Raw genomic sequence first — 14,018 nt, 5'->3', positions numbered from 1 at the left:
AATATATATATATAAACATTTATCTTTATAAAAATATAGATGATCATGCATCTAAAATCAATTCAATTGTCAATCAACTAAATGTTTTCACCAAAAAACAAATGAACGTATTATAGATGTTGGTCGAGAAAATCAGAACCAAAAAGCCACGCTGTAACAAAGGTATTAAGAGACTTTAAATATAACTGTTAAAATAGTTTTTAAAAAAATAACACGCCGCGTGCAGGGCTTTTAATTTGAAACAAACCGGAAAACTCTGTCGGTGACGTTCCGTGGATTCCTACATTGTTGCAAGAAGTATCGCGACGTCAACGTGACAGTTGTTATTTCCTCGCGTCCAGGTGAGCTGCTTTATTCACTATTACGGGATGTTACATGTCTCCCCTGACACACATGTACGCGGTCAGGTTGACGTGTGTTTTACGTGCTGTTGACTCGGGAGGAGTGAGAACAAGGTACACAGTGGCGTTTATGTCACATGAGTAGGAGGAGGCGATTCAAGGGGAGGTTGCAGGAAGGGGGGGGGGGGGGGGATAAATGGGATTCGCTTTTTGACAGCTTTTCATACCGAGGTCCGCCTGCTTCTTGCTCTAAATGGCCCAAGAGTGGCGTTTCGTTCATGCATAATTAACCTGTATCCTCCTATGAAGCAATTCCCAGCAGTGTGTATGTGGAGCCAGAGGCGGCGTCTACGTCCCAGTGGTGGTGCGGGGTTGGGTGGGGGGCGGGGTGATCTGTCAAGGGCTGTTAAGTTAGCCATTGTGTAGGATAGTTAACAGTGTGGGCGAGAATCTCATACCACTTCTTCATCATTCACACTGTTGGTGTGTGTATTGTTTGCGCTACAGCCCGGAGGGCACAGAAGCCGAGCCTGTCCGGAGGAGTAGCCCCACTGACGTGGAAGACCTCCAGCCTGGTCCCGCGGGAGCGAAGAGAACACCCGCTGTGGAGACGTGGGTCATACCGCCTGCTCCTCCAGGACAAACATGGAATAACCTTTCGGGAGTTTTTTTTTAATTTTTTGATCTCGCCCTGTTCCCCCAAGCTCACAGCCGTCCGGAGTTCTCGTTCCTTGTTTTTAAAATAACGCTTCCCATTTAGTTTGGGGAAGGATGGACAGATGTCCATTATATTGCTGTGAGCTGTGACGCCCCGGAGGGGCATTGGAAGGTGTAGCGTGGAGTACAACATGGAGAACCGGGAGAAGTGAACTCTGTGTTTTGACCAACGGGCTAAACCATGGCGTCCGAAGAGAGGCTGTACGAGGTGTGGATGCTCTACTGCAATAAGGTAAGAGAGTGTTGTGATTGCGGTGGTGGTATGGGGGTGTGCAGCTCAAAATGTCATGCTCGTCTTCAGGAACTCACCACCACAACAACACAACTCGCTAGTTAGCTAGCCAAGGACATGTTATGTGTAAACAACCAAGATGATATACAGGACATGTCAAACCTTTCTCAGTTTGGTAGTATGATGTCAAGGACGGCAAAGTCTGCATGATAAGAGTTAGCATGTTGAAGGTGAAGATGCTAGTGTAGAAAGTCAATATGCTTGGATGACGAGCAGGATAGCCTGATAGTGGGCAGGTTGTTTGACTCACTCCCAGACTAAAGGTTCCTGGTTCAAACCCAGACGTCCACAACGGCAATCTGCAGGCATCCTTGAGGAAGACGTCTAAACTAGTCTGCCTCACCGCTACCTCCTTCTTTATTCTGTATTCTGTAAGAGAGAAAATTAGAAAAAGTGTTGCTTCAATGGCTAAATAGTAAAATAGCAAAGTAACTGGGGGACAAGTGGGAGTTGGGTTTGTGTTTAGTAACTGCTTCATAAAGCATAAGGAACATCAGTTTGGCTGTGGGGAGGGCAGCCCTGAGTTTTGAGGATGAATGAAAGATGGATGAGTAGAGGGACAGGGGAGGAAGAAGGTTTCCTGCCTGGAGTCCCTTATGGGGCCGGGTTTAATTTGCTTGGCATTAAATGGCACCCGCGAAACGTCCAATCAAAAGACGCCGGGGCTGAGCTGCCCGCTCCTTCTCACGTGAGCCTGGCTGCAGTCTGCGATAATCCCTCCACACGCGTACGCGCACACACGCAGACACTCACGCACCCCACACTCAAAAGTACTTGCATGCCACCCAATCAGTTTTGTAAACCTTTTTTATTTTTTTATAAACAATGATAACTTATGTGGTTCAAATTACCAAGTAGAACATCATGGTTCAGCGCCCCCCCCCCCCCCCCCCCAGTTATACCTGTCTAGTAATTGATCACAACACAAACATTGGCGGCCATATTGTTCCACCGCCCGCCCCGAGAAAAGTGCTTTTTACTTTTCTTATGCTTCTGTGTTCTTTATGGCCTGGACGGTACTGGCCTGCAGGAACGTGGGTTTGAATAAGAGCTGGAACAACGTTTCCGTCGAACAGAACCTAGTCATAGATGCATCGCTGTAGGAACCACACAGGTGTCACTCATTCTGGGTGTGCTCCTTGCATGCCACAGGGCACGGGTTGCAGAGCAAACTAGTTAAGATCAGTCTACTACCCATGCCCTGGTACATGCAAGGACCCATACTTAGTGTCATGAGTGTTAGTCCTACCGTGGTGCTTCTGTGAAATGGGTAATTTCCTTGCGACAAGATTAGTACTCTGCTAGCATAAGTATTTTCTTTTAACAGTGTGGCACAAACACACAACCCCCTTGCATCGAAGCGAGTAAAAAAGCCACCAATACGCACGCAAGCACACACACTCCCCTGCCATCCTGTGGCAGGGGAGTGTGTGAGTGTGTGTCTGTGTTTACATTGGCTGAGCAATCGACTGTCATGTTGTGTGAGAATGAGATCTCCTCTGCTTTGATGGACCCAGATGGGCCTGTAAATCACCCTGGAGAGAGGGAGGGAGGGAGAGAGAGAGGGGGAGAGAGAGAGGGGGAGGGAGAGGGAGAGGGAGAGAGAGAGAGAGGGAGAGAGAGAGAGAGGGAGGAGAGAGAGAGAGAGAGAGAGAGAGAGAGAGAGAGAGAGAGAGAGAGAGAGAGAGAGAGAGAGAGAGAGAGAGAGAGAGAGAGAGAGAGAGAGAGAGAGAGAGAGAGAGAGAGAGAGAGAGAGAGAGAGAGAGAGAGACTGACCCAGTATACCGCAAAGATACCCAGTATCTTTGTTTCCTTTTAGAATGTCTGTGTTGCAGCAGAAGGTGGGTGGGGGTGAGTCCCATGTGGTGAATCAGACTGGGAATGTCTTGTGTCTGTGACTGTCTATTATATATATATATATATATATATATATATAAGCCTGCTGTTCATCTATCCCATAATAAGATACTGTGTTTGAATGGTTGGTTACACCCCGCACACATTCATTTACAATACTTTACATTTACACTAGAGATGTGACTGGCAACATGCACACTTTTTTTTTGCATCGTTCCCGTATAATGTTCTGCTGGTTGCTACTGTGAACCTTTTTCTGTATTTATTTTCTTATGTGCTTGGGTGACACAGCCTTTAGGACGCAGCGCTCACGATGCTTTTCTTAGCCTGTCATACACACTATCGGCAATCCATAGTTTGGCCCTGCATTTATTTGACCTCTTTAACCAGGGAAGTACAGATTCTCATTTACCGTAACGTGAAACACAATAAGAAAATAATTCACTTTGTTTGGACTAGCCAGGGATTTTAAATACAAGCCAGACGTTCACTGTAGCAGGAGCCGGACCGTGTGAACTGGGCTCCGATCACGAGTGCTCGTGGCTGGGCAGTGTGCATTACACCCGGCTGTGGTCAGGGTACGGTCGGAGCCACCGCTTTTAGTTTCATTCATTCCGACCACGACCGCAGAGAACGGTTAGAAACAGTCGCTCCGCCTCAGGCGGCAAGACATCACGCCAGAGTCGCTGTAGTTACCGAGACGTGATGACGTCGCCGGGCCATCTTTTTTTTATTCTTTTGCGTTTTTCCTTGATTGTTTACCATACGGTGGTAAGGGGCAGAGAGCGGACATGAACACTCTGATGTTCAATGTTCTGCTGTCCCGACTGGTTCAGAAGTGGATTTTGACACCCTAATAATGTAAATTTGACATTGTTTGACACCATACTATTTGACTTTTCCCACTCATCCTAAAAAACATAAAAATACCTCTAAATTTGAGTCCTAGAGTCTTGGAAAACCATCCCGGATATTAAGAGTGGTTTGTTGTTATATTTTATAATTATTTATTTATATATTATAATAAAGATGCTCATGGAGAGCAAATTTTATTAAAACATTTAGCTTTTTAGTCTATGGGTCGTTGGAGGGGGAAGGTAATGCAGCACCTTACAGTTGGTTTTCCGGGTTGCCAGTACTTAGTTGATATTCCTGGGATGCCAGATCTGACCTAAACCCTTCATGGAGATAGCATAGGGCCTTAATGCAACACGCCATCTGGTAATGGAAACACAGCCAGCTCAGCACCCACCTCCTCCCAATTATAATCCATCCCCCAACCCTGACAACCAATTTTGGTTTCTTCAATCCAACTGCAGTTCATTACAGAAGCTCCCCTAATCCTACTAAAAAACACACACTGTGAAGGCCCATCAAGGGTTTTTGTTGATGTTCTTTTTCTCACCACCGCCACGCGTCTCAAGGCTCTTAGCGATGGCGGAGGTGAGTGGAATACACACACACACACACACACACACACGCACACGCACACGCACACGCACACGCACACGCACACGCACACGCACACGCACACGCGCGCGCGCGCGCGCGCGCATCCACTAGCACTAAGGCTAGTCCCCCTAGCGCTGCTTAGGTGGTTACGTAACCACGGCGACAATCCTCTTAGCTCCTGGCATAGCGGAAGTGCACAGGATAAGGCGCAAACGGAGTGCTGACATGTTCTGGCCATGTGTGAAATGCAGGCACACACACACACACACACACACACACACACACACACACACACAGTAAAAGGCATAAGCCTGAGCACATCATCACACATGCATTCATCTCATGCAGCATTATCAGTATTGTGAACGCACACATAAACGTGTGTGGGAGCCATGAGCCAACGCATTTCATTACAGGAGACCAGGAAATTGAACGTAACATTCCTCAGGTTAAATGCAACATAATGAATATAATTTTTCTCCCAGGCAGTGCATCTTGTTCTTGATCAAGTGTCTCCTCACTTGATCTGCTTGCTAGGAAATTGCGACTTCATTAATTACTTCAATTCTAATCTCGACGATCCTAATGACTTTGGCAAAACTTTTAAGGTTAAGTTGGTCACTAGGCTGAAGGCGTCAGCCATATCTCTTCTTTGTTTTTTCATAGAACTGTGTGGTCTTCTGAGAGCATAACGCAACATCTCATTTCTTTCTCTGAATAATTCCTCAGTCCGGCTTTATTAGAGAGGGAGAGAGAGGGGGAGGGAGAGAGAGGGATAGAGAGGGAGAGAATGAGAATGGCGGTCAAAAACAAACCAAGACATGGAAAAATATAATGTGTAACATTACGTTGGGCTCACTCAACTCAAACACTCTTTATTTCCGTGTTTGTTTGTTCATTTCCCAGTTTAGTCCCCAACTGTGACACACACATTGTTTGTGATGGTATGCTAAGTATGTCTGTCTGTCTTTTGACCATGTCTGTCATTGTTCTAATCAGTTTTTTGCTGTTCCTTCTCCAGCTCACTCTCTCTTTCGTTCTATCTATCTGTCTAGTCTTAGCTATGAATACCTCTTAAAATAACAGTGATGTCATCTTCCCTGCCTTGTTTTGGCCCCTCCCAGTAGACACTGGTTCACCCACCCGACCCTTGCAACACACACACACACACACACACACACACACACACACACACACACACACACACACACACACACACACACACACACACACACACACACACACACACACACACGAGATGACATTACGACCAGGAAGTGATGTATTTAAAGGCTGATGTGTAATGATGGTGGGTTTATAGAGCTGTGCTAAATTCAGCCATGGGTCACATCCCACCAGAACATCAGCAGCAGAAGCCCGTGTCCAGGCCGACCAAAACCACCAATAGCACGACCACGCCCGCCTGAGGGGGCGTGGTCGGAGGGTGTGCAGGCCAAGTCCCCAGAGAAAACAACTTCTGTCGCTATGCAGAATACATTATTTGTTTCCATTGTGCGGTTGATCGGAACTCATTGCGTCGTTTTTGTGGCTTGAGGCATTGGATCGGACAGATGCTACCAGACAGGTCCTCAGTCGGACACGCCCGCAGCTCATCACTGTTTCCGTGATAAAATCGGTCTTGTCACTCTCTTTGCTGTTTGTAATTTTGGGACTGTGAAGCAGGCGTGCACATTGGTGAACACAAACACATTGAGGCGAAACTCAAGCGTAGTGAAACCAATTCACAGCCTTGTTTGATGGCTGCTGATGTGTCATTTAATTCGATGATTCAGAGTGTGCACACTTGTCGGTTAATACTAAAGAGATCCAGATGACAAGCACACGTTCTGTAACGTGGACCCTTCTTGTCTGTCTGTCTGTCTGTCACATACATGTTTGTGCCAATACTTGAAGCATGTCTTTCTCAGTGAGCTTGGTGGGATCCACCACTGTGTGTTGGGCGTTTCTGGCATCAGTGTCGACGAGGGTCATTGGAAAGCAATGATGACCTCTTGCTGTTGTAATGTGGTACATTACACATCCTCTACTTTCTCTTATAGTCTCTCTCTTGGTCTCTGTCTGTGTGTGACGTGCCACATTGCAGTTAGTTCTTGGTAGACATATGCTATCCGGGCTATGAGTGCCTTCAGGGGTTATTAGCCATAAAAAAAAAATGCCACATCACGACTTTTCATCGGGACAAACTCATTGTACTTAGCAATTTTGGGAGAGACAGAAGCTGAACTTCTTCAGCGAACAGAAGCACACACACACACACACACACACACACACACACACACACACACACACACACACACACACACACACACACACACACACACACACACACACACACACACACACACACACACACACACTGTGTGTGTGTGTCCTTCCTCAGTCCAAACCCTCGATGGATGACTGTGCTTTCGTGGCATGTTTCTGCTGAAAGGGGGCATTCTGCACACACACCCACACACAAATGCGCACGCACACACGCACACATGCCTTGCAGTAGGCCTGTACTCTGGCTCTGTACATGCCACTCTAGAAGCTGAAAACTAGTGCTTCAGGGGCGAAACTGTCTGTCTGATCTTGCCAATTTCTTTTTATCATCCAATGCAAACGTGGACATGTGGAGTGGGTTAGCTCCAGGTTAAATGTCAGGGCTGGGTTTCAACAAAGGTTACTGAACTGCTACTCAAACATGATCCTGGAAGAAAGTTCACAAAAGTTATCAAGTTATCAGAACAAGATCTGCCGAAAAAGGACAGACATTACCAAACAAATCAACGATCGCCTTGTGTTTTTTTTTTCCCACCGGAACAACCTTCTTACATTCTGTCCAGGCTGAGGCTATCGCTTTGTCTCGACCCTTGGTCCTCCTCTCCGGCGTACACGCACCCTATCTCTCTCTCATGCGCTCGCGCACGCACGCCCAGTGCACGTGTCATGCTCGCTCCCGGAGGCATTGGGAACCCAGTCACCAGATCGCAGAGGTGACCTCACTCGGAATTCCTGGTCGTCGGCTCTTCCTGCTTCTCACTCTCACTCTCACACCCTCACTGTCATTCTAGGGCTCTCTTTTTTTTTTCTCTGTCTCTCTCTCTCTCGCCCAACTCCTACTGTGACACGCAGACAACCGTAGTGCTAGGCAGCTGCCAGTGAACCATGACCAGTGTCTCCCCCATCTCTCTCTCTCTCCCTCCCTCTCACTTAGGGATTGGGAGTGTGTAACACAACTGTTGGAACACTACTGTTGCTTTTATTCCAATATTGTTTATTTTCTAAAGCCAAGGCAAGCTTAAGATTATGATTAAAAGGTTGCATTGCGATTTTTGTCCATTTTTAATCAAGGAAACCCTCGCTAACGTTAGCTAGTGCTGGTTTTTCTGCTGCTCTTCGTACGGAACCTTCTTGATCAACTGAAACTAGTCTCCCCACCTCTACAGCACACGTCTGTGTTCTCCCATGTCTTCGTTGTGCAGGCTTTAGTAGGGCTATAGACATTACCATGTCATGCAGTGTCTGCTAGCAACTCCTTAGTCACTACATTGACACATCTGACATTTAGCTTACCGTCGTTCAAAACGTGCAGATATTTTCATTTTTGCGGTTTCGTTATTGCTCATCAGATGATGAGATGGCAGTTCCTTTTTTACTGTGTAACATGTTTTTTTGCCACCATTTGCGTCAACCAAAGGGGTGAAAAAACGCTCCCACGTAAAGGGGGGAGTTTGGGAATTCGAGGAATTGCACCTGGGAGAGCGGGTGTTGTCGTGACTACGAGCCAAGCGCTTTGTCCCTCGTGTTGGGTTACCGTCCATTGTGTGGCCTGCGGGGCATAGTTCCAGGGGAGCTACGCCATAGCGTCAACTCGCACAGCCGCGGGCCTCGTTTTGCCTAGCAACAGAATGTCACCCGGCCGGTTTGTAACGCCGGCAGGTGCACAATTGGGGCGCAACTCCCTGGTAGGATAAGACACAGTCCCCTACTGCCCACTCTATCTTCTCAGACAGACAGACAGACAGACAGACAGACAGACAGACAGACAGACGCACAGGCACACACATTCCTTTTGTCAGACAGTTAACCTCCCTTGCTATCTTGTCAAAAAACACCCGAAACTGATAACCTATCAGTTTCGGGTGCTTCATTTATTTATTGATTTGTCAAACAAAGAAGTTGTCAAATAGAAAGGCAAGTTATCGTTTTTACAAGCAAACAGAGGAGAAAACATAAATAAATGAAAATAAACAGTGATCCTAATACAAACACCATTGTTGCTCCATACAGACGTAGGGGTCATTGTTGTGCGGGTATTAAAAGTCAAAGCAACGCTATAAAAGGCACGCACTCACGAACAAGATAAGTATTATGAGTTTGTTGAGGAAAGTATTGGCTTGCTGCCATAAACTCTGTGTGTGTGTGTGCCTAATGTATAACTGGCCTCTCCGTGTTCAGTGCCAGTTGGACACATACACATACACATACACACAAACACACACACACACAGTTTGGCTGGAAGTCCCCTGTGTATTCCTGCTCTTCCTGTACGCCGACATGTCTATTTTCATTATCTCAGCAATCAGTGCCCTGCTCGCTCCTGCTCTCCTACATCTGCTGAACTGCACCCTGGGATTCCATTCCTCGGGGCTGTCTAGGCTTGGTAGAATGACTCTTCAAGTTTTTTTTTTTAATATAATTTGTATATTTTCAAATTCATGAACATGTTGGTGTATGTTTTGGGTTGTTTCGGTCACGAGTATGACTTGACTGTGAAGACTTTTATTTTGAAATTCTGTGCACCTGCGCAGGTAATAAAAGTTGTCAGAGTTAGCAGGAAGTAGAAGGGGGTTAGAAAGCACACCGTTTTCGACAATAGAGCAATGGCCTTCATGAACACGATAGAGATCAGTGGATTCTCATTCTATATTATAAATCGCATTTGGATCAGCAATTGTTGTTTTTTTAAACTGCATTTATTTTGGTCAAAGAATAAATTGTCACCTTTTTTAATCATCAATGACTGATTGGAAGGAAATGCTTACGCCTGTGACCTGGAGTGGTTTATAATATAGTTTACATTTTATGGTTAACGAAAGTCACAACAGACAACTTTTGTTTTTACACCTTAATTTTAATTTCACGTCTATTTATTTGTTGGTTTTATATATATATATTTGGTTTGCCTGTTGGATGGTGGTGAGTCAAAAAATCTAAATCTAACTCCAAACTAAGCAGGATGAAAAGTGTGTTTACAGCAGGCACAAAATTACGAAGAATCCCCCCCCATATGTTTGTTTATGTATCCAGCATAGCTTGTGGACGGACATTAAAACATGATTCTGGAAAGCCCTCAGAGAATGTAACCGTGAAAAGATGCTAATTCTCTAATTATCTCTCTCTCATTATGTCCCTCTCTCCCTCCGTCTCTATCTCTCGCTCCTCTATTACCATGTCTCCCACTATATCTCTCTCTCTCCCTCCTTCTCTGTCTCCCACTCCTCCCCCCCCCCCTCTCTATCTATGTCTCTCACTATCTCTCTCTCCCTCCCTCTCTCTCTCACTCGCTCTCTCCCTCCAGCGGGACCCAGACTATCTCAAGCTGTGGCTGGAGATCTTCATCGGCTCCTACGAGCGATGTCTGGACGTGGACTTCGAGAAGCCGCCTTCCAGGTGATGCAAAGCATAACGCAGGGCCCTGATAGGCCACTGGCCCCCGTCAATCATCTGATGTGGTGCAATTGGACAGGGTCGAAGAAAGGAGGGATCTGATATCATTGCATGGGAGACGTTAAAACAGACAAAGTAATCAAATATAGTGCATACAATACAACAATTATTGGGTTTGATGATCATATTATGCGTCATTTAAAAATAACAGAGTTTGGGGATGGTTTCAGTGCATTGTTAGGAGTACGGTCTGACCTGCAGGGCAGCCAAAACAAGCTTCTCCGGTGAAATCACACACACACACACACACACACACACACACACACACACACACACACACACACACACACACACACACACACACACACACACACACACACACACACACACACACACACATAATCATTGAGTTATCTGTGTCTGGCACATGGTGTCTTATCTCTCACTCAGTCAGTCACTAACACTAACACACACACACACACACAACCAGCTGTTCTCTTTTCCCACGGCTATGCATCTCTCAGATTTGGTTAATGCCCCTGCCCCATTGCCCCATGCTGTAATCTCCCACTCACACACAAAGCATCATTAGAATCACTTGTGGGCTTATAGGGCAGAAACCCCCTTTGCTTGCTTCCATCGCTTATTTACATCAGATGGCATGGACCCAGGAGTTTTTGTGTTTTCTTCCAAAAATTGGTGTATTTTTGAAATTTCAAAGTTCTCAGTTACAAATAGTTTTTTTTTTTGGAGAGAATTGCCGATTTAAAACGTTGACCAAAATAATCGTGACTATGATTTGAATGCGTAGTTGGTTTGCACCGTTGCTCATCTGCCCCTCTTCCTGTCACCTCTGCCCCCCCCCCCCCCCCCCCCCCCCCCCCCTCACCTCTAACCCCCCCAGGCCGGACGAGGTACCGCCGGTGCTGTCCCTGCTCCCGGACAACATCCTGCAGGTGCTGAGGCACCAGCTGCTGCAGTGCGTCCAGAAGGCCTCGGAGGGCCTGGAGCCCCAGCAGCTGGCCCTGGCCCTGCTGCTGCTCAAGTTCCTCATCGTCGTCTGCAGGCATGCCACCTCCCCACGCGCACAACCTATTCACGCGCAAACACAATCGGACACACACGTACACACGTGCACACACACACACACACACACACACACACACACACACACACACACACACACACACACACACACACACACACACACAGTCGCACATTCTTGTCCATTGGCCAAAAGATTTGCGTGCACACACGCCAAACCACAAATGCATCACAGAGGCTCTGAAAGGAATTACATGGATATGGCCTATATTCAAAATATTCATGAGATGTACACTTCCAATGTCGAATAAGCAACCCAATAATACAAAACAAGCATACTTTTATCGAAACCTGACCATGCTTGTGACCTGCGTGTTCTACTGTCTCCCGGTGGTCGTTCTCCCCCCCAGGAACCTGTCCAACGTGGAGGAGATCGGCACCTGCTCCTACATCAACCATGTGATCAACATGACCACGCTGTACATCCAGCAGGTATGTCTCCTCCTCCTCCTCCTCCTCTTCCTCCTCCTCCTCCTCCTCTCTCCCCACTCCCGCTTCATTACTGACCGTGTATTCCAGCTGAAAAGCAAGACCAAGGAGAAGGAGATGGCCGACCAGACGCAGGCCGAAGAGTTTGTCCGTCATGCGCTGGCCTTCTGCGAGAGCCTCTACGACCCCTACCGCAACTGGAGACACCGAGCGTGCGGGTAACACTGATGGACCGGCCTATAGCGTGCTAACTTGAAGGGAAAGTGGAGGCACCAGGAGCGCAAGTAACACTAAATGACTAGCCCATAGCGTGCTAGCTTGAAGCCAAAGTGGAAGGACCGGGCGCGTGGCTAACACTAAATGACTCGCCCTTACCGTGCTAGCTTGAAGCCAAAGTGAAAGGACCGGGCAAGTGGCTAACACTAAATGAATAGCCCGTAGCGTGCTAGCTTGAAGCCAAAGTGGAAGGACCGGGCGCGTGGCTAACACTAAATGACTCGCCCGTAGCGTGCTAGCTTGAAGCCAAAGTGAAAGGACCGGGCAAGTGGCTAACACTAAATGAATAGCCCTTAGTGTGCTAGCTTGAAGTGAAAGTAGAGGGACCGTGCCCGCGGCTAACAGTGAATGACCGGCTACCTAGCGTGCTAACTTGAAGCCAAAGTTGTCCTGGTTTGGCTAGAGGATCTTAGGGAAACCTTAACTAACTAACCTCAATACCTTCAAACCGTTTCACACCACCAGTCACCATTTTGCGCATATGCACAAGTTAAGCCTCTTAAATTGTGGTCATGGATACAAAGGGGTCTTTGAAGTTTGTGTGTGTGTGTGTGTGTGTGTGTGTGTGTGTGTGTGTGTGTGTGTGTGTGTGTGTGTGTGTGTGTGTTCCCCTAGGGAGCGGGTGGGCACTGCAGAGAGGAGCAGACAGAAGTTCAAAGCCGCTCCCCTCACAGTGGAGTTCGTCCCCTTCTTCTACCGTAAGTCTGTTGGGCCTTTCAACCCCTTCAGTTCCTGCTGCTCAGTTCATGTATGTATGTATATGCGTCCAGTAATCATCTCTCCCTCTCCTGGTTATCATCCCTACTCCATGACACACATAAAAAAGTGTAAAAAAAATAACACACACACACACACACACACACACACACACACACACACACACTTGGTGGAATCTGAATCTGATAATCTAAAACACGGTCCCCTGAGTTCCCTATGCGGGCCGGAGTGAACAAACAGCCTCGCATGTTCCATCTCTTTAGTCTGCTCTCTCTACATCTTCTCTTTGCTGTTCAGAGTTTCTAGGGCCACGCACACACACGTGCACACGTGCACAAACACATGCACGCACACATAGCCACACACACTGTTGTGTGTTGAATCTGCTTCTTTGTTTCCCCTCCATTCTTGCTGTGTCTGCCAAACAGGGAGATAGTTTCATCATGATTGCTGGCCATTTCAATTCAAGTGTGTGTGTGTGTCTGCGTTTGCCTGCGTGTGCGTGTGCCTCTGTCTCTGTGTGCGTCTGGATGCAATATAATTACCTGAAGTGCACATGAAAGCCTGTAGCTAGAGGAAAGAGGCTTTTTTTTTTTGTTATGTAATCCAATTGTACCGATAAACTATTTTTAATAATGGCAACAGCATTGCCCTCCAAGGTCAACACAGACACAGCAACATGTGTCCTTGCAGCCTCTCCTGTGATTAAAGTGGCTCAAAGCCCTTGTTAAATGCTTAAAAACACACACCTGTGACCAAAATACGCTAGTCTGTGTAGCTTGGCAAAAGTTTTCCTGATTTGAGGAACCTTATTGCTAGGCGGAAGAATGTTGATTTAAATAAATGATTGCATTTTATGTTGCTGTGGTTTGTTTTGGGACTTCTTACTAGGTAGTCTAGTAAGGTAGTGTAGTATAGTAACTACAATAAGCCAATGATTTACTGAGATTTTAGGGTGTGTTGCTAGGCATGCCTAGCAACGGCCTCTAGTTGTTGTCAAACTTTAGGACTGTTCAGATACCAGAACAACGTATGTTCCTCTTAACGCTCTTGTTTTGTGACTTTATTCCTTCCCACTCCAGCAGGATAAACCTTTATCACACATGTCATTGTTTTTAGGCAACCAATATGTTAAGCTGTTCATATTTTCACATTTC

At 46.7% G+C, this 14,018-nt stretch overlaps 1 protein-coding gene across 1 annotated transcript in view; it reads left to right on the top strand.

Moving 5' to 3' along the window:
• Positions 1-255: 255 nt before the first annotated feature.
• Positions 256-14,018, top strand: part of nbeal1 (neurobeachin-like 1) — a gene marked incomplete at its 3' end in the record, with an annotated part of 65,485 nt that continues 51,722 nt past the window's right edge. Inside the window, 7 exon segments of the mRNA XM_079734271.1 lie at positions 256-341; positions 849-1,290; positions 10,247-10,338; positions 11,240-11,401; positions 11,790-11,871; positions 11,959-12,086; positions 12,760-12,842. Coding sequence (XP_079590397.1) covers positions 1,240-1,290; positions 10,247-10,338; positions 11,240-11,401; positions 11,790-11,871; positions 11,959-12,086; positions 12,760-12,842 — 598 coding nt within the window. The 5' untranslated portion in view covers positions 256-341; positions 849-1,239.

Source organism: Pollachius pollachius (assembly GCF_949987615.1).
Source record: "Pollachius pollachius genome assembly, chromosome: 4".
In the NCBI taxonomy this organism is placed as follows: Eukaryota; Metazoa; Chordata; class Actinopteri; order Gadiformes; family Gadidae; genus Pollachius; species Pollachius pollachius.
Note: the sequence above shows the minus strand (reverse complement) of the source record. Positions and strands in the feature narration are given on the sequence as shown.